The 25186-nt window shown below is 40.0% G+C and overlaps 1 protein-coding gene across 1 annotated transcript in view; it reads left to right on the forward strand.

Annotated features, from left to right (window-relative positions):
• Nucleotides 1-9521: 9521 nt before the first annotated feature.
• Nucleotides 9522-25186, forward strand: part of GABA-B-R3 (gamma-aminobutyric acid type B receptor subunit 3) — a 168808-nt gene continuing 153143 nt past the window's right edge. The window contains exons 1-2 of the mRNA XM_083126074.1: nucleotides 9522-9647; nucleotides 20935-21000. Of these exons, the coding sequence (XP_082982200.1) occupies nucleotides 9522-9647; nucleotides 20935-21000 (192 nt within the window). The remainder of the gene's footprint in view (nucleotides 9648-20934; nucleotides 21001-25186) is intronic.

A 25186-nucleotide genomic window follows, 5' to 3' on the forward strand; every position in this document is an offset into this window, starting at 1 on the left:
GGAATGAAATAAGTTTTCTTCAATAATTTCAACTTGTAAGGTGGACTTACAAGCCTTACGTGGACACTACGCCGCTGCTCTCTCTCTCTTTTCGGTTTATATATCCCTCATTCTCTTTATTTCTCTCATTCTTCATCACTCTGCCTGCACGCGATGATGTGTATGTGCTCTACCCCTTCCCATTTCTTCCTATTCTATCGTCCTACCGCACTGAATCTTTGCCTATCTCACTCTTTCTTCTCTCTCCTTTACACAGACACCTATTATTTTCTCTCTTTGTGCATGGCACCTATTCTCTTTCTCTATCACTCATACTCTAATCTCTCCCCCGCATCTTATCTCAATATCTCCCATTCTTACTCTTTACCCTGTTACAGTGACAAAAAAATATTCAACTCAGCATAGGCCTCACATGGAAACATGTACACCAAGCAGAAAAGGAACGAAGCTTTAAGTATGTACATGTGCACAGAAGTTTAGTGCACACTATTGAGGTACAAACTACATAGAAAAGAAACACCTTTAGTACTTGACAGAAGGAATACAGATGAGTAGGGACATTGAATTTTCGCGATGCGCGAAATTGCGAAATGTGAAAAAAAAATGCATTTTTGAACATTCTGCACGTAACTACACCCCCAATGATGAAATATGCATGCGTTTTATTCACGAAATAATGCGAAATGTGTGCTTTTCCACGAAATGGACGCTTTTTCGCGAAATAACCGTAAAATATCATCAAATTAAGTAGAAAACACGCAAAAACCGGCAATCGAGGTTGTGCGCGCAAACTGTTGATTTGTAACGGAAGGTTTGCCTAAAGTTTCCTACCACTTGTAGTGTTGCCCACGAGACGAGACTTTGGCCTGTCTCGTCTCGTGGAGTCTCGTGGAATTGCTGTCTCGTCTCGAAAATATTTGTTTGTCTTATGACACATGGTCAATCTCGTCTCGTCTCGAATTTTTAAAAGCCTGTCCCGTCTCGTCCCGTGGGCAACACTAACCACTTGCAGCCGAAGAACGTTTTATCTTCGATCACATCAGGAAGACGCTGCAAATTTGGATTTCCCATGCACATAATCTCAGTTCGAAAACTTCGTTCCATGTCAAGCTGCATTCCTTTCTTCCCCGAATGTCTACTCAACTTCCAGTTTCATTGAACTTGCTAGCTGTAGCAGCGATAAGATTAGTCTGTTCCCGCACATCAAGGGAAACAATGGTGTCATTTGTGTTGTCATGAATGAATTTTTATTTATCATCATGTGATTTTCAACATGTGTTTGTGTATGTGCAGTAGTGAATATTTGATTTGTTGGACAGCAAGAATATCCTTTAAATACATACAATGAATAAATCACTTGAGATATGCAATTAGAAATGAAGTGATTTTGTGTTGATGTTTTCTTTTTGGTTGAACAGCTAAGTACTTGTGTATGTGTACAGTATATAAAAATGAACTAGTTTATCCATTTATAGCTCTTTTGTATGTTGTTTCCTCTCATAATGAAAAAGTGTGTGCCAATTTTTTTTTCCACCCGCTGATATATACCGCTGATCTAACATTTTATTTACTGCTCTCCTCAGTTTTTATTTACCATAAATTTGTCTCCCTACAGATGAGTAATTGGAGCCCAAAAAAGTATTCAACTGTAATACTTGCGGCATACAATATTAGGTGTGTGTGACATCCTTAATACCCGCTGGGGGTTCCTCTTGATAATTTCCTGCACCCATTGTGGGACTGATTTCACCAAAGTATCTGTTGTTTGTCGAGTAACATGCCCCATTTGTCCAACAATACGCGCTTGAGGTCATTTGTTGAAAATGTGGTGTTTTTGGATTCTCTCTTCGAAAATATGCCAGGCATTCTCGATAGGAGGATTAATGTCTTGCAATTGGGGAGTTGTTTTAATCCAGCGTGGGGTGTTGTACAGTCACCGACACTGCCGGCTTGTAACGATTCATTGAAAGTCAATGTATTCATTACAAACCGACAATGTCCGTGACTGTACAATAACCAGAGCTTGGTGTTGAGTTGAATTGAAGTTTCAAGTCCACTTTATGCACAGTAAGGCTAATCGGGATTGGACCTACAGTTTAAAGTGGGATCCGAACCACTATGAGCCTCCACCGGGAATCGAACCCGGGGCTTGGTGTTGAGGGCTGAATGTTTCGGATCATTTTCCTGGGTGAAGGTGTAGTCACCAGGAAGTCCCATAATGTTCACTGAAATGGATAGGTGCGACTTCAAAATGTTGATGTAACGTGTGTGGTCCATTGTGCCATCAATGAAACACAACACCATTGGCACTCATACAGCCCCACACCATTACCGATTCCTCGCCGTATTTTGTTGTAGCCGAGATTTTTCTCATCTATTTCAGAGTTCTTTTATCGCCACGCAATCACGTGCCCATTAGACGCCCATTGGCCAATTTGTAATTTTTCTTGTAATGTAATTTGGGCCTAAGGGTGTCAGATGGGTGCATAATTGAGTGGCGATAAAAGAACACTGAACTCAGCTACAGCAAAATACGGTGAGGAATCGGTAGATAGTCATTTGTTTACTCCTTTCGCAGCAACAGCAGACGAAATGTTTCCTTCGCCTGTGCCAGAGTGCACCAGTGTTGCCATATTTGTAACTTTCCTCTCTTGCTTCCTTGTTAAGAAAAATCCTAAACCATTAATACTACGCATCTGCTCTTGCAATGTACGGTTTTACCCTCCACGACGATTCAACCGCTTGGCACTGAATAATGGGCTGTACCAATACTTTTTCTTTCCGGGGAGTGGGGGGGGGGGGAAAGAAACCTTTTTGCTCAGGACAAACAACACTCTTTCCAGCCGAAGGAAGGCGAAAAACGCTTTCCCAGGGATGGGTATGCTTTATTTTGATATATTTCTAAATGGAATAGCATTTATTTTACTTTCAACGTAAAATATCACGCTGAACAAAATTACATTTTTCGCCACTCATTTTCCGGAAAACCAAGTTCCCCTTACCGCCCTGGATAGTGCCCATGCACTGAATAAAGTGACAATACCGTAAAGTTTGGCAGCACATGGGCATGATTGCATGGCAAGCTGCTGATTGCATCATCCAGCTCGGTTATGATTGATTTTGATTTGTTTCCTGTTATTTAGCGTAGCTGTTCTGTAACTTTTGGCTAATCGCGACGATGAAGTTTGAAGATAAAGTTCACTTTATGTACAGTTGGGCTAACGGGACTGGATCTATAGTTTAAAGTGGAATCCGAACCCGGGATCACTTCATTATAAGGCAACGACGCCATTGAGGAAGCGTAATCGCGACGATGAGGATGAGTTGATGAGGGAACTCTCAAAACGAACACCCATGCACAGTACGGGATTCGAACTTGGTAACCCTGACGTCGTAGCGCGCTGTGCTAACCACTCCGCCACGGGGACCGGCTAATCACTATGCTCGACCACAAGGAAAAAAAACCTTCCGCCAAAAGCGTTCGCGCATCTTTCCTGCCGTTATCGGTGCTCGGGGCAGTGTTGCCAGGTCAGACTTGAAAAAATCGGGAGATTGTTCCTTGGGAAACCAGAAGATCTGCTACAAAATCCGATGATCTAATAGTAGCGGATGAACGACGTTCTCGGGGGCGGGGGAGCAGCATCGGCGTGCGCACTGGGGAGCAAGGGGACGTCCGCAATTTTTTTCCAGAGAGAGGGAAACAATGTATTTTTATCAGGCGGGTAAACTAGGCATATTACCCCGTAATAATGCTGCCCTCTTAGAAAACGCCACTTGAGTTTGAAATTATCACGTTCCTGCAGGCCTATTATAATAATGGATATAAATTACTGTGACTTAAATCAACTCATACATCTGAAATAATAGGTACTTTATGTAAACATTCATATTCCAGAAGGGAAGGGGGGTGACGACCATTCTTGCACTTCCTTCTGGACGACCATGCCGCTATATAATTTTGTAGAAACTTAAGTATTTTCAAGCCGATGAAAGTAACTAACTAACTAACTAACTAACTAACTCTCTAGCCTTCTTAAACCCGAAGGTTCATGGCTGCAGCAACACAGGCCTTCCATCTGTCCCTATCTTGAGCAAGATCTATATACTCTTTTCCATCCCTACCGATATCCCTTAGGTCCATCTCGACGTTGTCCCTCCATCTTCGTCTTGGCCTTCCTACTGGCCTCTTACCATCAGGTTTCCCAACAAGAATCCTGTAAACTCCTCTTAGGAGGATGATGAAAGTTTCTCTAGCAAATTTCTTGTTATTAAGACTCACATGTTTATTCGTCAGCTATGCTGCCTCTATGTTGCGGCATTCAATATATATATATACATTATATATATCAGTGGCGTATACTGGGTTAAGAACCTGGGCTATCGCACCATTTCATAGTGTTCGAATGGACAAAAATTTGCTGGTGGGGTGTTTTTGTTTTTTTAACTCATTTGGGGTGGCGGGTTGAAGTGATGTGACTCTGTGATTAAAAATATATACCTCATAAATAAAACATGGAAATATACACTGTCAGTAAGGAAAGGATTTCAAGAATTTCATTCTTATTTGCATAAATGAGAGGCCTATATTGTGAAATATTATGTAGGCCTACATACGAGAATAAAAATAAAATTTCAACCTACCTATTTTCACGATTTTAAGTTCGGGTACTCCTTGTTGGCGCAGTAATAATGTCGTTGCCTTGAAACTAAGGGGTCCCGGGTTCGATGCATGGTGGTTTAGATATCACTTGAACTGTAGGTCCGATCCCCATTAACTTATCTGTTCATAAAGTGGACATACAAGAAAAATTCACAACGATTTGGAGCTTATCGTCATTCGTAAGCCGAATAGACAGCTTGTTAATTATGTCCCTCATTTGAGTTCACTACACAACACACAGAACATATCATTCACAAAAATACAATCCACTCACTACTGTATTCACACGCTGCCTCTAAATATATTCCTCGCACCAAGTCCACTCGACGCGATCTAGACTAAAACTGGCCCTTGTCATTTCGGTAAACCATTCCCGCTCAGCCAACAATTTTCTACTCCTCACTGTATCTAGTTGTTTGAAGATCAACGACCTCTTTTTCAACTCCTCTGCAAGCTTTCAATGATGTTCTTGTCCCTGCCACATGATACTTTCCCCTTTGGTCGCGATAATTTGGCTTCAAAATTCCCCATTCCTGGGAAGATTACTTGCTGGGAAAAATTGGTTTGCAACATTGACCCAGACTGTTGAGGAAGTTCAGAGGTTTTTTCCCCGCCATACGCAACCCTGTTCTCTCTCCTGTAACAGTTTGACTCCACAATTTCCCGATCCTGGGGAAATTACATGCTGGGAAAAATTGGATTGTAACATTGATCGGAGCCCTGTCAAGCTTACCCGTCTCCCCCGTGGAGTTGCCCGCCAGCTGGGCCAGCCGTCTCGCGAATTCAAAGAAAGCGGGTAATGTTTCCAACTTCTAAGAAATCAGGTTCATCTTCTTATTGAAATGAACGATTGTATACACATTTTCTGATAGATATTTTTTCTGTATTTTATTCCCTGAGTCTGGGCTTCGCAGATATCCTAGATAGCCCCGAATATACGCCTCTGATATATATATATATATATATATATATATATATATATATACAGGGTGTTTCTAAAGGTCGTTTACAACGCTTGGGAGGTGATTCCTCACACAAAAACAAGCAAAAAGTCTAAGTTCCATTTTTACGACTGAGGCTTCGTTTCCGAGATAGGAGCCTCGCAAAAGGTGACAAAGTGATCGTCTTACCTAACTGGGACGAATACTATAACAGATAGAGAGGCGGTTCCAAGGGAATCATAAAGGAATCGTATGTGCTCAGTCCGGAAGTCACTATGAAAAGTTCACTGCACGCATGCGCAATGGAGTCCTCAAAGGAATTGGGGATTTCCAGCAAAATGAATGCATGGAAAAGTATGTAACGCAGCAAGAAGGAAATTGACAATGAGAAATGCGTTAAAGACAACACATCCCGACCTCAATCATCAAAACATGAGCACGGAACACAAAATCCGAAAAGTTGAGCAATGTTGCATACCCCAGTTACACGCGAGGAATGAACGAATCATGTCATGTGGCATACGAGAGACACATTACTACACCAGGAGGAGGGAAAGAAAAACACAATATCAGATGATTACGACAACGTGTATTTTTACACGCGACAACTACGTAATCCCCCTCCCCAACACACAACAAACAACAAATGCTACAATGTCTTACACACAGACCGTGCGTGTCACTGTACACCAACTGAAGATGTCACTTTCATCACATAAAGGGGGTGGGGAGCAATACCAAGAGTGTTCGCAAGCGATCACTGTGACGTAAAAGAGACCAGTTTTGAAAGCGTTGCGCAGGCAAGTCTGGCTCTCGTAGACTACGTTTGACCTTCATGGCTGCTGTACCCGCGAGAGGAGCTCGAAGGGTTGGTTCTCTCAGGCAGTCGTCCCAGTCGTGTTGCAGGTACTGGGATATGATCAGCAGTTCGCTCTAGGTTGTCATACGCATTGAAGAGTACTGGTATGTTGTATTGAAAGAAGTTGACGTGGTGGAGTGGGCAAGTCAAATATCGCAACAATTGGTCTGTGGTGTTCGTACGGTGATACGGCCAATTTGTGCAGTGTGCCAGTGTTAAACAAAAACGATACTTTGCAGTTCCAGCTCCCTATTACACAGATGGCTGAGTATACGACCTAGCAGCTAGCAGACATGCATCTCATGTATGGGGAGGTACGTGGTAATAGCCATGATGCAAGGCGTCTTTATGGAGAACGCTTTCCACATAGACGTTTACCGTCTCACGCCTTCTTTCAGGTAATGGACAGTCGACTGCGTGAAACAGGGTCAGTGTTTCCACCGCGGCAAGAAGTTGGAAGACCCCGAAGTGTACGCACACATCAGTTTGCAGAAGATGTGTTAACAGCGGTCGCAGAACATCCTAGCACCAGTACGCGCGTGCTCGCTTGGGCACGAAACACGTCTCATGTGAATGTTTGGCGAGTGCTGTCAGAGGAAGGAATGCACCCGTTTAAACTGCAGAAAGTAAAGAACTGTTACCTCGTGACTTTTGCCCTCGTATGGAGTTTTGCCAATGGCTGTTGCATCAGCTGGACACAAACCCTCACTTCGGGGCAAAGGTATTGTGGACAGATGAAGCCATTTTCACCAGGATGGATGTCTTCAATAGTAGAAACAGTCATATGTGGGACTTTGACAACCCACATGCACTTTTTGTGGCCCATCAACATCACAGGTTTTCAATGAATGTGTGGTGCGAGATAGTACATGATCATTTAATTGGACCATACATTCTCCCTGTTCGCCTGAATGGTCGCCCCTTAGTGAGGTTCTGCCTGAACTGTTGGAGACCGTACCTTTGGCACTGCGGCAAGAAATGTGGTACCAACACGATGGGGCGCCAGCTCATTTCGATCGTAATGTACGACATTTTCTGCATGACTAGTTTCGCAATAGGTTCATTGGTAGGGATGAGCCTGAGCTTTGCCCACCGAGGTCACCAGATCTCAACCCTCTCGATTTTTCCTTCTGGGGAGAAACGAAAACCCTCGTATACGATACACCTGTCACATCAGCTGAGGACCTCGTTGCTCGCATCTACGTCGCCGCCGCGACGGTAGCAGATACACCTGGCTTGTTTGCTCGTACTCGACAATCCTTGATTCGTCGCTGTCATCTCTGCGTAGAAGTGAACGGGAGAAATTTTTAATACCGTCCGTGATTATCGCCCTCGGCAAATCCCAGTGAGAACACTCTTGGTATTGCTCCCCACCCCCTTTGTGCGGTGAAAGTGACATCTTCAATTGTTGTACAGTGACACACACGGTCTGTGCGTAAGACATTTTATCATTTGTTGCTTGTTGTGTGTGGGGGGGGGGGATATTACGTAGTTGTCGCGTGTATTGATTGATTGATTGATTTAGTTTATTTTACTTCGCGTTTTGTGCCTCTAGGCTAATTTGCGAAGATGGGGATAAGTGATGAAATGATGAAATTGATGAATGGACATTCACAAACAACCAAGCCCGACCGGGATTCGAACCCGGGACCCTTAGTTGTCGCGTGTAAAAATACACGTTGTCGTAATCATCTGATATTGTGTTTTTCTTTCCCTCCTCTTGGTGTAGTAATGTGTCTCTCGTATGCCACATGATATGATTCGTTCATTCCTCGCGTGTAACTGGGGTATGCAACCGTGCTCACCTTTTCGGATTTTGTGTTCCGTGCTCATGTTTTGATGTTTGAGTTCGGGGTGTGTTGTCTTTAACGCATTTCTCATTGTCACGGTCCATCTTGCTGCGTTACATACCCTTTCCATGCATTCATCTTGCTGGAAATCTCCAATTCCTTTGAGGACTCCATTGCGCATGCGTGCAGTGAACTTTTCATAGTGACTTCCGGACTGAGCACATACGATTCCTTTATGATTCCCTTGGAACCGCCTCTCTATCTGTTATAGTATTCGTCCCAGTTAGGTGTGACGATCACTTTGTCACCTTTTGCGAGGCTCCTATCTCGGAAACGAAGCCTCAGTCGTAAAAATGGAACTTAGACTTTTTGCTTGTTTTTGTGTGAGGAATCACCTCCCAAGCGTTGTAAACGACCTTTAGAAACACCCTGTATATATATATATATATATATATATATATATATCCTGTATACACACACACACATACATGTATAAAATAATTTGCCCACGCTACGAAGTCAGTGTTTCTACCTAGTAAGGCAAGGACGTTTCACTGTGTTTGTGTCACTTCATCCATTTCATCAGTTTTTCATTCATCCATATTGTCGTACTTACCCGTAGAGGCACACAAGCGACGTAAAATAACTAAAATAGAAAGAGAGTTTAGGGTGGGATAAAATACAACCATCTAAAAATAGTAATAAAATAATAATAATGTCCTAGCACACGTGAGTATCGTTTGGCATAATTTCACAGTTCAAACAGCACTTTTTCTGAGCAAGCCGTTGGAGGTTCCGTAGCAATAATTTATTATGGAATTCTCCAGAGAAATCAATAGGTCTGGTAACACTGAGGTTAGCCGCGCTGAAGGCTCCTTCCCCCTGTCCTTTTCCCCACACCCGCCAGCGCGATGAGGTTCTGCGCAGGTTTCTTTCCTTTTGGTTCCACTTATAGGATTTGATTCGACCACACCGCTAGAGTAATGTCTCATCCTATTATTTTGGTGCCCTTTTGACTACCTATTTTGAGAATTTTCAGTGCATAGCGATCCTTTGCCAGTTACAAGGCAAATTGCATTGTTCCTTGTGCGACGCTACAGCGGCTGATGAAATGCCATGGTTGCTTGCTAAACGAACCGCGCCTTTTGTACAAACTTTCCTGTCAACCTCAGCCGACATTCTGCTAAATATCCCAGGCAGCTTCTTTGATCGGAGACGCGTCAATTAGCGAGTCTCTGTGACCGAGCGGTCCCTCTTTCGAAGCCCGCCTGATGCTTTTGCTTTATTCACAGGCCGTGAACGACCTGGTCACAGAACTGGAAAGAGCCAACATCACGTGCAGAGCGACAATCACATTCGCCGAGAATGACTTCAAGGATCAACTGCGCATGCTCAGGGTGAGTACGTGGCTGTGGCCTGTTTGATGTTCGCCTCCGGTTTGCCACTGACCTGAAAACCTGGTAAAGCCAGGGAAATCAGTTTAGGAGTGAACGGTTTCATGTAAAAGTTAGGGAATTTTGTAAAACAGTTCAAATATTATGAAAAATCATATAATTTTTGTGTAGTTTTTGTTCTTGGACTTTTTACCACGTTACCTGGTTGTAAATAGGGGTGGGCATAAGTAGGTATACAGTAAATGAAACAGTAGCAGTAATAGTATAGTACAGTATAAACGTAATTAAATCCCACTATAGTATAGTGTTATGAACAAACACTTAACGCTTAAGATTACTATTACTATCTTAAATGTTCAAATTGATGTCCTTTGCAATTGGTAGTACTCAGCCATCGCGACACAAGCAACTGAAAAGAATGAAAAATTAACAATTAGTAAAGTAAACACAAACTGAGCAAAGCTGGGAAAGTTATTAAAATACTCATCTCAATCCACCTAATATACCTACTTATGACCACCCCTGTATATTTACATTTCTTAACATTAAAGTAACAATTCTACTGATTGTTAACCAATATTTTACTTACAGTTTCTGTGCAATGAATTACGAAACTTAACACTGTTGATTATACATAATTACCCTTAAAGTACTTTCCCAGATTTGTAGCTACAAGTTGACAATTTGATGTCACGGGTGGAACAGATAAACACTGCCTCTTTACTTAATAAGAAATTTACTGTAATTTCTGTGGATTTTCAAATTATGGAAAATAAATTATTTAAGACAGAGAAGGTAATTCGCCTTTTAATATTCTAGTGGAGTTGAAGGGAGAATAAAACAGTTAAAGGAGAAATTGTGTGTGTGTGTGTGTGTGTGTCTCTCACTCTCTCTATCCCTTTCTATTTTACTATCCCTATATATCAGGTGGTTATAATTAAAGTGACGGTGTTCAGAGTGGTACAGCACGGGCTGTAATGAGAGTAGCAGTCTGAAACTTCGTAGATATGCTAATGAAGCAATGCGCTCGCGAATTATGCCAAAAAAAAATAGTTCCAATTCTCGCCACCAGGGTAAAAAACGGCGCTGTAAGCAGTCAAAACGTGGAAATTTCCATAACTCTGACGTCAAAGTCGGTGAAATTGCCTAACCATTGTGTGAGCTCCCTGGTTGTTGTTGGTGACGCTTGTTGCTTTTTCCTTTAGTAATGTTCATGTAATTCGAATAGTGAAATTGTAGCGATATTTTATTACAAAGAGTATTGTTTTCTGCGATTCATAGTGTTTTTCCTGTAACTATACCAAGTTTTGACTGCTTACAGCGCCATTTTTTACCCTGGTGGCGAGATTTGGAACTTTTTTTTTTTTTGCATAATTCGCGAGCGCATTGCTTCATTAGCATATCTACGAAGTTTCAGACTGCTACTCTCATTACAGCCCGTGCTATACCACTCTGAACACCGTCACTTTAATTATAACCACCTTGTACTTGAATTTTTATCCAAATGATAATTTTAGATTATTCACTCACAAGATAAAATAAGGTTACAGCATTGTATTTAATTTAAAAAAATGACATTCCTGGGGCACTTTGACATGCAATGTCCCATATTTATATGCCCCACATACAGGGTGTCCCATGTAACTTGACAAATCGAAATATCTCGAGAAATATACATCGAAGGAAAATATGTTCCATATGAAAGTACAGGGTGTTCATAAAGTCTTGGTACCATTACAAAAAACAGAGCTCGGAAACTACATGCGATAGAACAATGCTGTTGATTGCAAAATGAGCTACAACTCTCCACGTTTATATGCCATACACCTCAATGTTGCACCTAGTTGCTCTCAGAACATCAAGGCGGTAATTCACTTCTGCTTCTACACGCACCAGTAACAGTTAAGATACTCTCCGTTATTCTTCTTCCAGTAGCAACATCTTTAACAGGAGTGCTGTAAACACAATCTTTGGCATACCCCCAGAAGAAGAAATCCAAGGGTGTGATATCAGAAGAGCGCGGTGGCCAGGGAATAGATCCATCACGGCCTATCCACCTATCCAGAAGACCTCAAACATCCTTTGACCAATGAGGGTGTGCCCCATCTTGTTGAAAAATTATGTTTGGCATATAAACGTGGAGAGTTGTAGATCATTTTGTAATCAACAGCATTGTTCTATTACATGTAGTTTCCGAGATATGCTTTTCCGTAATGGTACCGGAACTTTATGAACACCCTGTATAATAGTATTGTGGGTGCAAGTCATCTACGCTAGAATGAACCCACCCCGCCACCCTCGGGGGGTGAGGCAGGGGGCAACCTTAAAATGTTAAAAGGAAACCCCTATTTTTTATTGCAGATTCGAATTCGAAGTCCGAAAATACCTAGGTTTTGTCCAACACATTTTTGTTCCATTCGTGATAGATAGATGGCGCCGTCCGTTCGCCTCTCACCATCGGGATGCTGGATGCAATTATTCCATGCAATGCTCGAAATGATGTCCTCGAACTTCAATGCATTTGTTGATCCATTGTACAAATGATTGAACACAATGCAGAAGTGTATCTGCATCAATGTGTGCCCAAGCATTTCTTATTCGCTCAATCATGGTTGTGCGGGTTGTTTGCTTCATCTTGATAAACATGTTCATTCAGATATCCCCATAAAAATAAATCCGGCGCAACGTAAGGTCTGGCGATCTGGCAGGCCAATACACCGGACCGCCTCTACCGATCCAACGACCATTGTGGATGCGGTTTAATTCCTCTCGTGCTACTATTGCATTATGTGCTGAACAACAGTCATGTTGGAACCACATGTCCTGTCGCAGTGGAAGGTATACGTCGTCAAGCAATGTCGGTAATTCCTCATGCAAAAACGTTCGATATTTGTCCCCGTCCAAAGTGCCGTCAATAACATAGGGACCAATCAGTTTGTCGGCTATGATTCCACACCACACGTTAATCGACCAAGGACGTTGACGTTCAACTTCACGCAACCAATGTGGGTTTCCCACACTCCAATAATGCATATTGTGACGATTAACCTCCGTGTGAAGGTTGACTCATCGGAGAAAAGTACTCTACGAAAGAACTGCTGGTCGACTAGTATTTGTTCGCGTGTCCATTCACAAAACACCACTCGATTGCGAAAATCATCGTGATAGGGATGAAATTTGTGACGTTTCAATATTCTCCAAACGCTATTTGCGAGAAATTCCTGACTGCGATGATATTACTCGCGTACTCGCCTGGGGAGTATGAGCCACCGCGGCTAGGACTGCAATTTGATTATGTTCTCCAGTGGCAGTTGCTCTACGAACCCTTTTTAGGGTGTACACTTCCTTCGGCACGAAACTGTTTGAGAACTCGAACAAGCGAAGAACGCGATCGCAGTCTGTCAGGAAAACGTTCCGCATGAAGGGTCACAGCATCGTCGATGTTCCTTCTGCATTCACCATAAACAAGGAACATTTCAATTTTTTTCTTCTACGGATAGATAATCCATGATGTTGAATACCCCATTTAACTGTGTCGTTGGACACTCTGCGGTCACACTGCACTGACCATACAATCACTGATTACTGAGACCGCGAGCACAATGCTACCAGGCCATAGTATCCCTCCTCACACACTTGCCAGCCACTGCAAGACAAAACCGACACGTTGCGCTTACGGCGCCATCTATCTATCACGAATGGAACAAAAAGTGTCGGACAAAACCTACGTATTTTCGGACGTCGATTTCGAATCTGCAATAAAATATAGGGGTTCCCTTTTAACATTTTAGTTTGCCCCCTGTCCCCCCGGGGGTGGTGGTGTGGATTCATTGTACCGTAGGTGACTTGCCCCCACAATACTACTATACTTTCATATGGAACATTTTAACGTTCGATGCACATTTCTCGCGATATTTCGATTTGTCAAGTTACATGGGACACCCTGTACATAAACAGATACAGTGGTCAAAAGTCCAAGCATTAACTTTTTATGAATGAATTAAGCCTGAATCACACCGAACTGGATTTCCAGTAGGAATGCCCTTGTTGGCGCTGGACTGGCTACCCATCTGCTAGTTTTCGCCTCACACGATGCTTCTTACTGTACTTGTCGATAGACTTTTGTTCCCATAAGACATTGCGCAGTAAAGATGGACGAGCAATTTGAGGAATGTTGTACGAGAATCACTGCTTTGTGTGCTTTTATTGAAAATAAAAAAAAAAAAAGGTATGGACTAGAGATTGGCTCGAAAAAATATATTAATCAATGTGCACCAAACAAGCTTTTTATTAACTCGGATATGCATATTCACATAAAATAAGATTCGCAGGATTCATTCACAAATTTTAAAAAATCAAAGATTTAATTTAATACACTTGTAAATAATAATAATAATAAGGATTTTCATTTCCGGCTAATCATATTTGTCACGTACACATCTCAACGTTTTGCATAAATACCTAAATATTAATGAACTGAACACGAATGCACTGCACATCATCTTGATACGCACCCACTTGTTGTATCATTTTAGGTGTTTAATGTGTTTAAAATGTTAATTGTCTATTATGACGTAATTTGTTTTGTTCAATTGGGTAGTCTGTTATGGTTATGAACTAACCTTAAACATTTGATTGTGGGTTGTGAGGTGAGAGATATTATGGATGTTGAGGAAGTAATGGAAGTGATGTTGTAAATTGTGTAAATGTAAATTGTGATTGTGATTGTGATTGTACTGTGTATTAAACATAAAGATCAAGTATTCAAGTGATACAGGTGACTTCTAATCCATACAAGTGTCAAATAGTATACATAATAGGCCGTAAAGGTCCTATCATTGATAATCAGAATGGAAGACTTAAATGATCTTCATGCAACCTCGTCTTTCAATTCTGAAAACACTGGTGATGACATGAATCCTAACATTTCACCCGCATTCTACATTGAAGTAGAGACTTCTCAGACAATAACCCATCAAGAAGATCAAGAAGTTATGGATAATTCTCTTAAATCTTCGAACGCAAGAATCTCGGCTCAGAACTTCTACGATTATAACAGTAATGGCCCTTTCATCGTTCTGATAGAGGGTACAGGAAGAAACGTTGGTAAACTTGCGGGCGGGAGCCTAGGTAACAAATTTCGAAAAGCAGAAATTCCAGTTAAATATATAGACCAAGGTGGTCGTAATAGGGTAAGAGTATATTTCAACACTGCTCAGGAGGCGAATAACTTTGTTAAAAACGAAGAATTTCAATCTCATCTTTCTATTAAGGCTCGCATACCTCAATCCTTAATTCAACGAGAAGGTTTAATATATGGTATAGAATTCGACGTCAGTGAGGAAGACGTAGTGGATGGCAGTCAATCATACATTCCTATCATTAGTGCAAAACGAATGAAGAAAAAGATTTGGAAAAGTGATGGATCGTTTCAGCTACGAAATACTAAACTAGTGTGTTTGACATTCCAAGGTAGACATCTCCCAGAAAAAGTAGCCATAAATAGCAGCATATATGAAGTAACACCCCGACAGAAAACAGTCATTCAATGTAGAAACCGTTTCAGATTCGCTCACACGGCCAACCAATGTCGTTCACAGTCTAAATGCGCTACCTGTGGAGCAATTAAACACGGAGATTCATGTAATCTCCCTGCCAAGTGTTCGAATTGCCAGGGGTCCCATTCAGCCCTTGATAAAAATTGCCCAATGTGGCACAAAGAGCGTCAAATCCAGGAACGTATGGCTCTAAATAATTTATCATACCGTGAAGCTAAACAAATGATAGAAGGGACTTATATTCCACAACCTAGCATAGAGGAAATTTTGAAGCACACAATTAATTTTAAAGAGTTTCCACCTATTCAACAATATTCCAGATCACCACCCACTGACTTAAAAAATAAAAGCTCACAAGAACAATCATCTACTAACACAAAAACCATTACAACTGTGGAGCCCATTTTCAATAATATAGGAAGACAACAATTTTCTTTGGAACACGACACAGTGGACCCAAAAGTAATTCCACATCCAGACATAGTTGAGATACCTAATATTGCACACACAAAAAACAATGAACCTACAAAGCACAAAAGAAAATATCATAACAAGGCGAGACATATGGTTCCCAATAATCCAGATCACATAACATCAAAAGCAGAAAGCTCCTCAACGGAGTCTGATATTACTCCTTCCTCATCTATAGGGAAAAATATCTTCCCTTCTGCTAATTCTACGAACAGTCGGCATTCTGAATGGTCGACAAAAAACATTGATCAACCTCCCCCATCTATCGGTAATATTCACGAAGTCTACACCTCACTTCTCAAAACAATACCACTCCTATGGTCAACTCTAGTTGAACTCAAAGAGTTACATCAACAAAAACAGCTTTTACAACATATCAATGAACTATCCATAAATCTATTAAATGTGTTACAAAACCTTACTTTCAAACAGAACAAGTAGGATACACATAGCAGAAGATGTTTCTCATTCAATGGAATATTATTAGCTTTTCTACACGAAAATTGGACTTAATGAAATTAATAACGGAATGTCATCCTTTAATTCTTTGCTTACAGGAAACTAAGGGTAGACAGTACGAAACATACAAAATTGTTCATTATAATTGTTTAGGCCCACCCTATTCTGAAAATGAACGAGGTATTAGCATATATGTCCACGAATCAATATCATATCAGGAAATTCAGATATCCAAACACCATAAACTCTTCCGCGATTATAAAGTAGAAGCACGTGCTATCCAAATCTTCATAGAGGGGAAAAAAATATCAATAATCAATATTTATATCCCATCAAATTACAATTCTCAGAATATAAAACCGTCAGATTTAGAAGCATTGACAAAAAATACCCCTAGCCCATACATCATTGTTGGAGATTTTAATGGTCATCATAACATTTGGGGCTCACAATCATCAGACAGACTTGGGTCCAGCATTGCCGACTGGATAGAAAACAACTCATTTATTGTTCTAAATGATGGATCGCCCACCCACGTCCCACGCAACGGAAATAATCCCTCATCAATAGACCTCACTATAATATCAGAATCATTATTACCAAAATTTCAGTGGACCACAGCGGAAGAAATGTATGGTAGTGATCATTATCCCATTTATATTCATTCACATTTTATATCCTCACAACCAATTCAACATATCATATTTCCCATAAATCGCTGGAAAATTAATAATATATCATGGGAATCATATACAATTTTAATAGATTCTTATATACCGTACTTAAAGAACAAATAAATTCCTCTCAATCGGTTTCATACTATACACTACTCCAATATATCACAGAAGTTTTAGACATTCTCAGTTCACGAAAAAGAGTAAATTTTTCACGACTAATTTTTCCAAAAATTCATTGGTGGACTTCGGAATGTGAGACAGCAAAAGCCAACCGAAAAAGGAGTGAGAATCATTTTGCTTCATATCCTACCCTTGAAAATCGAATATTATGGAAAAAATCAATAGCACAAGGAAAAAAAACATTTCTACAAGCAAAACGTGAAGCGTGGATTAAATATTGCAATTCAATAGACATGCAGGAATCATCCCGAAATGTGTGGCATAAATTTAATTCCTTACGTAAACCATATCCACCTCGTAGAAAACCTATAGATAATAGTTGGCAAGACCAATTTTTAATGCTTTTGGCTCCACCATCAGTACACCTTCCATATAAAAAAATAGAGGAAAATATTTCTAACTTTTCACTTGAATTCCCTCCCATTTCTACAGAGGAATTAAAAAACATAATTAATAATATTAAACCCACTGCACCAGGTTTAGATGGAATACCATACCAAGCCATAAAATATCTACCTAAAGCAGGTTTAGATATTCTTGTATCTTTTTACAATAACATATTCCGTACCGGTATAGTACCGAGGAAGTGGAAAGATTATATAGTTCTCCCAGTTTTAAAAGCAAATAAACCACCACATTGTGCTACATCTTACAGACCCATAATGTTAATTTCAGTCTTGGAAAAAATATTCGAACGAACGATATACCTCAGAATTACCTGGACACTAGAACGTCAACGTTTCTTTTATCCTACTCAACTTGGCTTTAGAATCAATTATGGCAGTCAAGATGCAATAGCTATCCTAAGCACTGCAATTCAAAATAGCAAAATTAGTCGTTCACACTGTTATAGTCTTTTTATAGATGTGGAAAAAGCATATGATTCTATCAATTTACATATGCTCTGTAACAAATTAGAAAATCTTTACATTCATCCTCAATTATCGTTAATCATATGGAACCTATATTCCAATAGAAAGATATATGGATGGTTCTCAGAAACAATTAGTGACCCTCGTTTCACTACCATAGGAATTCCTCAAGGTGCACCTTTAAGTCCTTTGTTATTTAATATTTACACAAATGAAATTCACTCCTTACCTCTTTATCCGTTCCAGTTAGTACAATACGCAGATGATTTCTGTTTTTACTGTACTACAGATGATGCAACCCAAGGTATAATCAAAACACAGAGATTAATTAACACCATTAGAGAATGGTTTCATAATGCAGGATTAACCCTTAGTGAAAATAAATCCAAAATCATTTGCTTTAATAACAAACGCACAGATAGTTATCCTAATAATATTTTACAAATTTCTGACATCCCAGTGACAGATTCTCACAAATATTTAGGTGTACATTTTGATAGACGTTTTACATGGAATACACACATTTTATATTTATTAAACAAAGGTCAAAAGTTTTTAAACATAATTCGTAGCATGACAACAACAAAATGGGGAGGCCACCCAAAAATTTTACTTCTCTTTTATAAAAATTGCTTTCGCTCATTTTTCGACTATGCAGCTTTCAGCTACGGGGGAGCAAAATCCAATCTACTCGACAAAATAGATATATTACAAAGAAAAGCATTGAGAATTTGTCTAGGTCTTATGCAATCAAGCCCCAATGTAAGTGTTTATATGGAGAGTAAAGAGACTTCTTTGAGTCACAGGCGAATTCAATTAACAATAAAATTCCTCCTTAAATCATGGGAAAATCATCCTCATCCATTTAATAAATTGTTTGAAATACAAAAACAATGGGCTGAAGCCGATGTAATAAATCCTCATACCACCTCATATTTCCTTGTATACTGTCATTACTTATTTCCAGAACTTCGATCTAATACTTTCACTCTCTTACATCCTTTGATCTATCAACTAGATATTCCATTATATACTCAATGTTCAATCCACTTCAGAGATCTAGGTTTACATGCATTGTACAGAGAAAAATGGCCAATGCATGTAATGATTTACACCGATGGTTCTAAGAATAACAATAGTGTAGGATGTGCCTATTACATCCCAGAGAAAAACATTTATCAACAATTTAGATTACCTATAGATTCATCTATTTTTACTGCGGAAAGTTACGCCCTATACAAAGCCTTACAATATGGAATAGCGGAAGACTTTAAAAAAATTCTTCTCCTTACAGATTCGCTGAGTGTTCTTCAAGCATTATCTACATCCTATCCCAAATTATGTCACCAATCATATCTTATTATTTTAATTATTCAACAAATTCAACTTGCTTGCAAAAGAAACATTGACATACAATTCAGTTATGTCAAAGCACATGATATTAATGTAGGAAATGATAGAGTGGACATATACGCTAAACAGGCCAGAGATTTACAACTCATAAGTTTCAATAGGTTAATGTATACTGATTTATTACCACGAGTAAAAATCAAACTTATGGAACAATGGAATGAATGGTGCAAAGATCAATTTAAGTTTGTGGGCAACACATATAGATGGATTGCAGAATTTAAATCTAAAGTCCCTTGGTTCAATTCATACACACTCCCACGGCAAGTCATAGTTTTTATTAATAGATTAAGAACAGGACACATACGTACACCAGCACATTTAGCAAAAATAAAAAATAAAACTCAAGAAAATTGTAAATGTGGCAATAATAATCCTGATGCTCAACATTTAATTCTAGAATGTCCAATCTATTCAGATCAACAAATCATACTCTACAAAGGTTTTCAACGTTTAAAAATTCCATTTCCAATATCACTATCATCCATTTTAACAGATTTATCCCCTTCATTAATATGGATGCTGTATGCATATTCTCGAAAATGTAGACTTGAAATATAAAGTGATTTTTAAGAAACAGCAAAATGGACAAAAAAAGTGAATTATTTATAATAATTGTTATATATTTGTGATTCCGATTAATTTGTGAGACTAACTGCCAACTTTAGAAGAAAACATTAAAAGAAATAAAAAAAAAACAATAACGATGTCCAAAGTCGACAAGATAATGCTGACAGGGACAAAAAAAAGAAGAAGAAGAAGAAGAAGGAAGTGATTTTGGAAATTTGAATGTTTTAATTTGTGTAGCGAAGAAGTATTAAGATCTAAATACACTTTTGTTTGTAATAAGAAGTTTAAGTGTAATATATTAACATTAACTGACTTCTAAATATATTTTTGTGTGCGAGAGTTAGTAAGGTTTACGTAAGTATATCCTTATCTGATTTCCCACAACCTGAGGGCTTCATAGTAGGCTGATAAGTCTCAGGCTCGCCGTTGAGGAATAAACGTAAGTAGTTCCATTGAGAATAATCCGGGGAACGTAGCAATCTCTTAACTTTTCTTACTTTATCGAGAACTAACAAAACAGTCAACAACCAGAAACCACAGACATAAAACTCCCCTTCACAGATTATCTTCACATGCCTAAACTTTGTTCTGATTGGCTGTTCCACAGAATCCAGTCGAGGAGAGCCAGTAGCAATTAGAACATGTCCTATTCCTCCAAACCAGTCAAGCAGCCAGCCGGGCAGCCATTACATCCAGGCAGGTAGCCAGTTCAGCGCCAACTAACTGGATATCCAGTTCCATGTGATTCGGCCTTTACTACTGATGAGTTAACAATGAACAACTCTAGGTTGTTAGTGAACAAGCACTTAGGTCAAAAAAATGAAATTTTATAGCAGACAGTTTTATGTGTTTATTCTTTTAATAGAAAACATTACCGACAGGATGTACATGTTGGGTCATCACTGCTCAGAAGCTTTGCACATGCCCATTATACATTTAAAGAGAATATCGCAGTTTGTGACTTATGGGCTTTTTCCCCAATACCCAAGAACTGCAAATCGCATCATTGTATCTAATTATTAAAAGTAGAAAAATAAAAATATTTGATTGTGTAATAGTTTTCTTAATGGCATTCTCTCTTTCTTTTTTGCAGGATCTGGATACAAGGATAATCATAGGGAGCTTCTCGCAGACCGTTGCCCCCAAGATTTTCTGCGAGGTGAGTTTCCTATTTCACCCTATTACACATACAAGTAAATGTAGTACGGTTGGTACCGACAGGTGGCGCCAAAATCTGTAAATCCAGTGCCTGAGATAGCTCAGGCACACCAAGCGAATATCTATCTTATTATGTACAGGTAAGTCATGTATTTTGTGTTTAACATTAGCAAAGTAAAGCCATTACATGGAATTGTCGGCCTTTTTTTCGATGCTTGGTATGTCTAAATTTGTCGCGACGTTATGCAAGTTCAGTGTCTATAAGTAATTTCAAATATCACGCCAAAAACGTGATCCAGAGTTTTGATATTGTCTCAACAATAAGGACCTGTTTTGTTCTCGTCTTGGCACAATCCCTACTTGGTGACCCTGATACAAACAGTCCTTTTAAGGGCCAAGGCCTTCATTGGGTGACTCGTGGTCGGCGCATCGAGTCAGGAGCCCCGCTACCCTTTCATTTATAGTAGCACCCCGAGTTGACCTCACGATGCTGGGTCGACACCGTGATGCGTGATGACGAAATTTACTTTTAGTATGCGACTTCCTCAGACCGAACGGATATCTACTTGGTTTTTGCCTTGAAGCTTTCCTGGCGAAGAATGATGAAAAGATTCTCTCGGGCTATCGACCAGGTGAGTTGTGGAAAAGATTCCAAGTTTTCGAGAGCTGACATCACTTCTACTCTGAAGGTGAGAGTGACGTTAGCTCTCGAAAGCTTGGAAACTTTTCCACAACTCACCTGGTCGATAGCCCGAGAGAATCTTTTCATCTACCGTGCGTCCATTTCCTTGCGAGGCCGAGAGATCGGGAGAAGTGTGACGGGCGGCGCTACTTGGTTATTTATAGGTAAGTCATGTATTTAGTTCATCATAATCACAAAATGACGCCATTAGTGGTAATTGTGAGCCTTTTCTGCGAATGTTATGACCAGGGCCCGGGACTTTATGTCCTATAAAGGTGTAAAATATGTATGTAAATATGTCAGAAAAATTAAAAATATATATTAAAAATTGAAAAATATGTCTTAAAAATGAAAAGAAACAACAGTGAATCCCAAATATATGCAAAGCAGAACTTCCTTTCTTTCATTTACAATTCAATTCTGGGTTTTCCATGCAATATCAACAAAGTTCGGATGATATATTAAATGAAATTAGAATCTCTTTCATGTAGAATGCGTGGAGAAACATAGGGAAAATCGTGGCGCTTATTGCGCAATTATCCTCAGTTGAATTTACTATTCTCCCACATTTTACCTATTTGTTGGAAGTGTAATTTTCGAATTTATGTACAAGAAAAGGCAGAGTTTTCAGAAAAAATACTGTATTCAATCTGCATACAAAGTTTTTGTTAAAACATGCTTCACACACAGAGGAAGTATTTAAGAAAAATTATCATACGTAGGCATATAAACGAAGAAAGTTCACAAATTTTTAATTTTACTAACCTCAAGCATTGCAGTGAGAAACGAAAATTCTCTTCAGGTTCTCTACCGTGAAACTTTGCCTGTTATCTACCAGCAGCGCTTTGTAGCATGAGAATGTACGTTCCACGGAGCACGATGTAACTGGAGCAAACGTAAAAAATGCTACATCTGCAGGTGTCAAATCTTCCTCAACACTTTCCAGAGTTGATCTCCATCACCGCTCACGACATCGGCGATGGTGGTGAAAGTGCTGAATCCAGGATTGTTGTTCAAGATGGTTCTGAATTTCTCTCTAACCAAATCTGCTGTTTGTCCCCTCACTATTGACAATTTTGATTTTACGTCTTCTATAATTTGAAGTGAGTCATGCACACTTACACCATTTATCTCCAATTGCTCAATGCACGACACGAGGGACGCGAAATTCGCAGAAATGTAAGCAATATCGTCTTTCAGTTCTGTATTTTGAAGTAATTGCTGAACAACACTAACAGATGCGGCACCTTCACTTTTAAAACCAGTAACTACTTCGGAAAGAATGTTAAGATTGGTGCAGTAATATTAAACTGCTGAGAGCACCGCGTCAACACCAGCTGTGGTGGCGCAGAAATATCTGGTGCAGCTTCCTCTAACGCTTGGCGTCGTGATGGGCACTTCAAGAATATTTTTTTTCATGTTTGACACAAATCGATCTACGCTTGGATACCTTGATCGAATTTCTTCGCATAGTCTATGAAGTTCGGGTGCCAGGCAGGTTATGTGGACCATTTTCGGATATAGAACCCGTAAGGTTTTTCCTGCCTTCAACATATACCTAGCTGCATCGGTTACAAGTAACAGAATCCTATTGCGCGGAATACCTTCAGGAAATAGAATCTGCATTGAGCTTTCAATGAAACTAGCGATTGTTGAATGGTTTACCTTCTCCAGCTTATCAACATTCACAAGGAATATTTCTCCTGCCTGTTCCGTTTCTAAAACACCAACCACAAGATTTACCATGTAACGCCCGCAACAGTCTGTCGTTTCGTCCACTGATAGCCACAAGTTTTTGTTTTTCACTTTCTCCCGGGTGACACGTATAGTGTCACTGTATATATTTTCCACGTAGGCCTTCCTTAGCGTGGATTCGTGAGAAATTTCCCTGTCGCAGTACTTCTGAAGAAACTTACGAAGTGTTGGTTCTTCCAACTTCCACAGAGGAATACCAGATGCGATGAATGCTTTGCACAGTTCCTGGGTGAAAGAAGACTGCCGAATGCCCTGGACTGACACCGCATGTGGAAGCAATGCCTGAGCTACGTTCGTTTTCTTCCTTGGAAGTTTCTTATGTGCTTCGCCGTGTCTAGATGCTGCAACACTGAAGACCTCTTTGTATATCCAACAGAAATATCACATAGCTTGCAAAACAAAATCTTGTCATCTGTCGAGAAAACATCACTACCAAATTCTTTAACGTAACCTCTCAATTTGGCCGAATCTGATTCCTTTACAGGATGCATCGTTCTGATACTATTGTGCCTCTCAATCGACCACTGATTCGAGATTGCGTCGTCAAACCATATTCACTTGGCATGAAAGAGAAGCCGCTGCGTTAACCAACACTCGTTCGAAGCATTGTTCTTACTTCTTATAGACAAACACAAACTTCCAGGTTCTTTTCTTGACGTCGACCTCTTTTTCGCATTTTTGGTAAAATCAAAGTCTGCCGACTTGAGCGCGCAACTGTCAGTTTTTTTTTAATTGTTGTAAAATGGAAAAAAGAAGGTCATACAACACTTCAAATTCGTTTCGTTTCTCGCTGACGATTCTCGTGAATGCGTACAACAATGAAGGGCCAGGTTAGACAATAACGCAGATGCGTGGACGCCCGGAGGGGGGCAAGGGGTCGCTTTCCCTCCTCCAGGAAAAAAATCCTGCGTGCGTGCCTGCACAGAAGCGTCATGGATGTTTTCAGTTTCGAGTCTCAAAATAAGTGGATAATAAATATCCGGATACATGTTAAATAATTATTTGTATGTTGGAAAATTAGAACTTTATAGATAGCTAAATATGTCATCTTGCCTGAAAAAGGGATAAATACTACTTGTAAAAACAAAAAATCGTAAAATATGTCAAATTATGTCCTATCAATTTTGCAAATTTCAGTTTATTATCACTAGATACGTCGAGATCTCACTCCGGAATTCGATCCCATGATATATAAAAAATATGAAAAATACATATATGTTATAACATAAAGTCCCGGGCCCTAGCTATGACATTCTTGTTTCTAGAATTACAAAAAGTTTGGATAGAAGTTTTCAACTTCGAACGAACAAATTTTGAATCCTCCCTCTTTCTCTCTCTCTCCCTCTCTCCTCTCTCTCTCTCTCAAGAAAACTTCCTACGTCACATCCACTGGCGTTTCGTGCGGAATATGAAATGATTTTGTGCCCGTAACAATTCACATCATGCACTCCCCTTCCCCCTTCCCTCCCGCCGTTCCTCAATCCACATCACGCATCTCCGAAACGCCCGGAGGTATGGGGTAGAGAACGAAGTCTCTAGCTTCCTCTATATACCTCCCGGGGACTCCCCATCACTTCACAATGTCGGGGATTCCCCCGGCGTGCGCGTCGGGAACAGAAGGACTCCGCCTAATGTAGTTTTGTTCCTGAGATTTGCGCGGGGATCAATCCCTCGGGGGTTTCTTGGAACCCACACACACACACACACACACACACACACACACACACACACACACACACACACACACACA

This window comes from Lepisma saccharinum, chromosome 7 (genome assembly GCF_977018435.1).
Source record: "Lepisma saccharinum chromosome 7, izLepSacc3.1, whole genome shotgun sequence".
In the NCBI taxonomy this organism is placed as follows: domain Eukaryota; kingdom Metazoa; phylum Arthropoda; class Insecta; order Zygentoma; family Lepismatidae; genus Lepisma; species Lepisma saccharinum.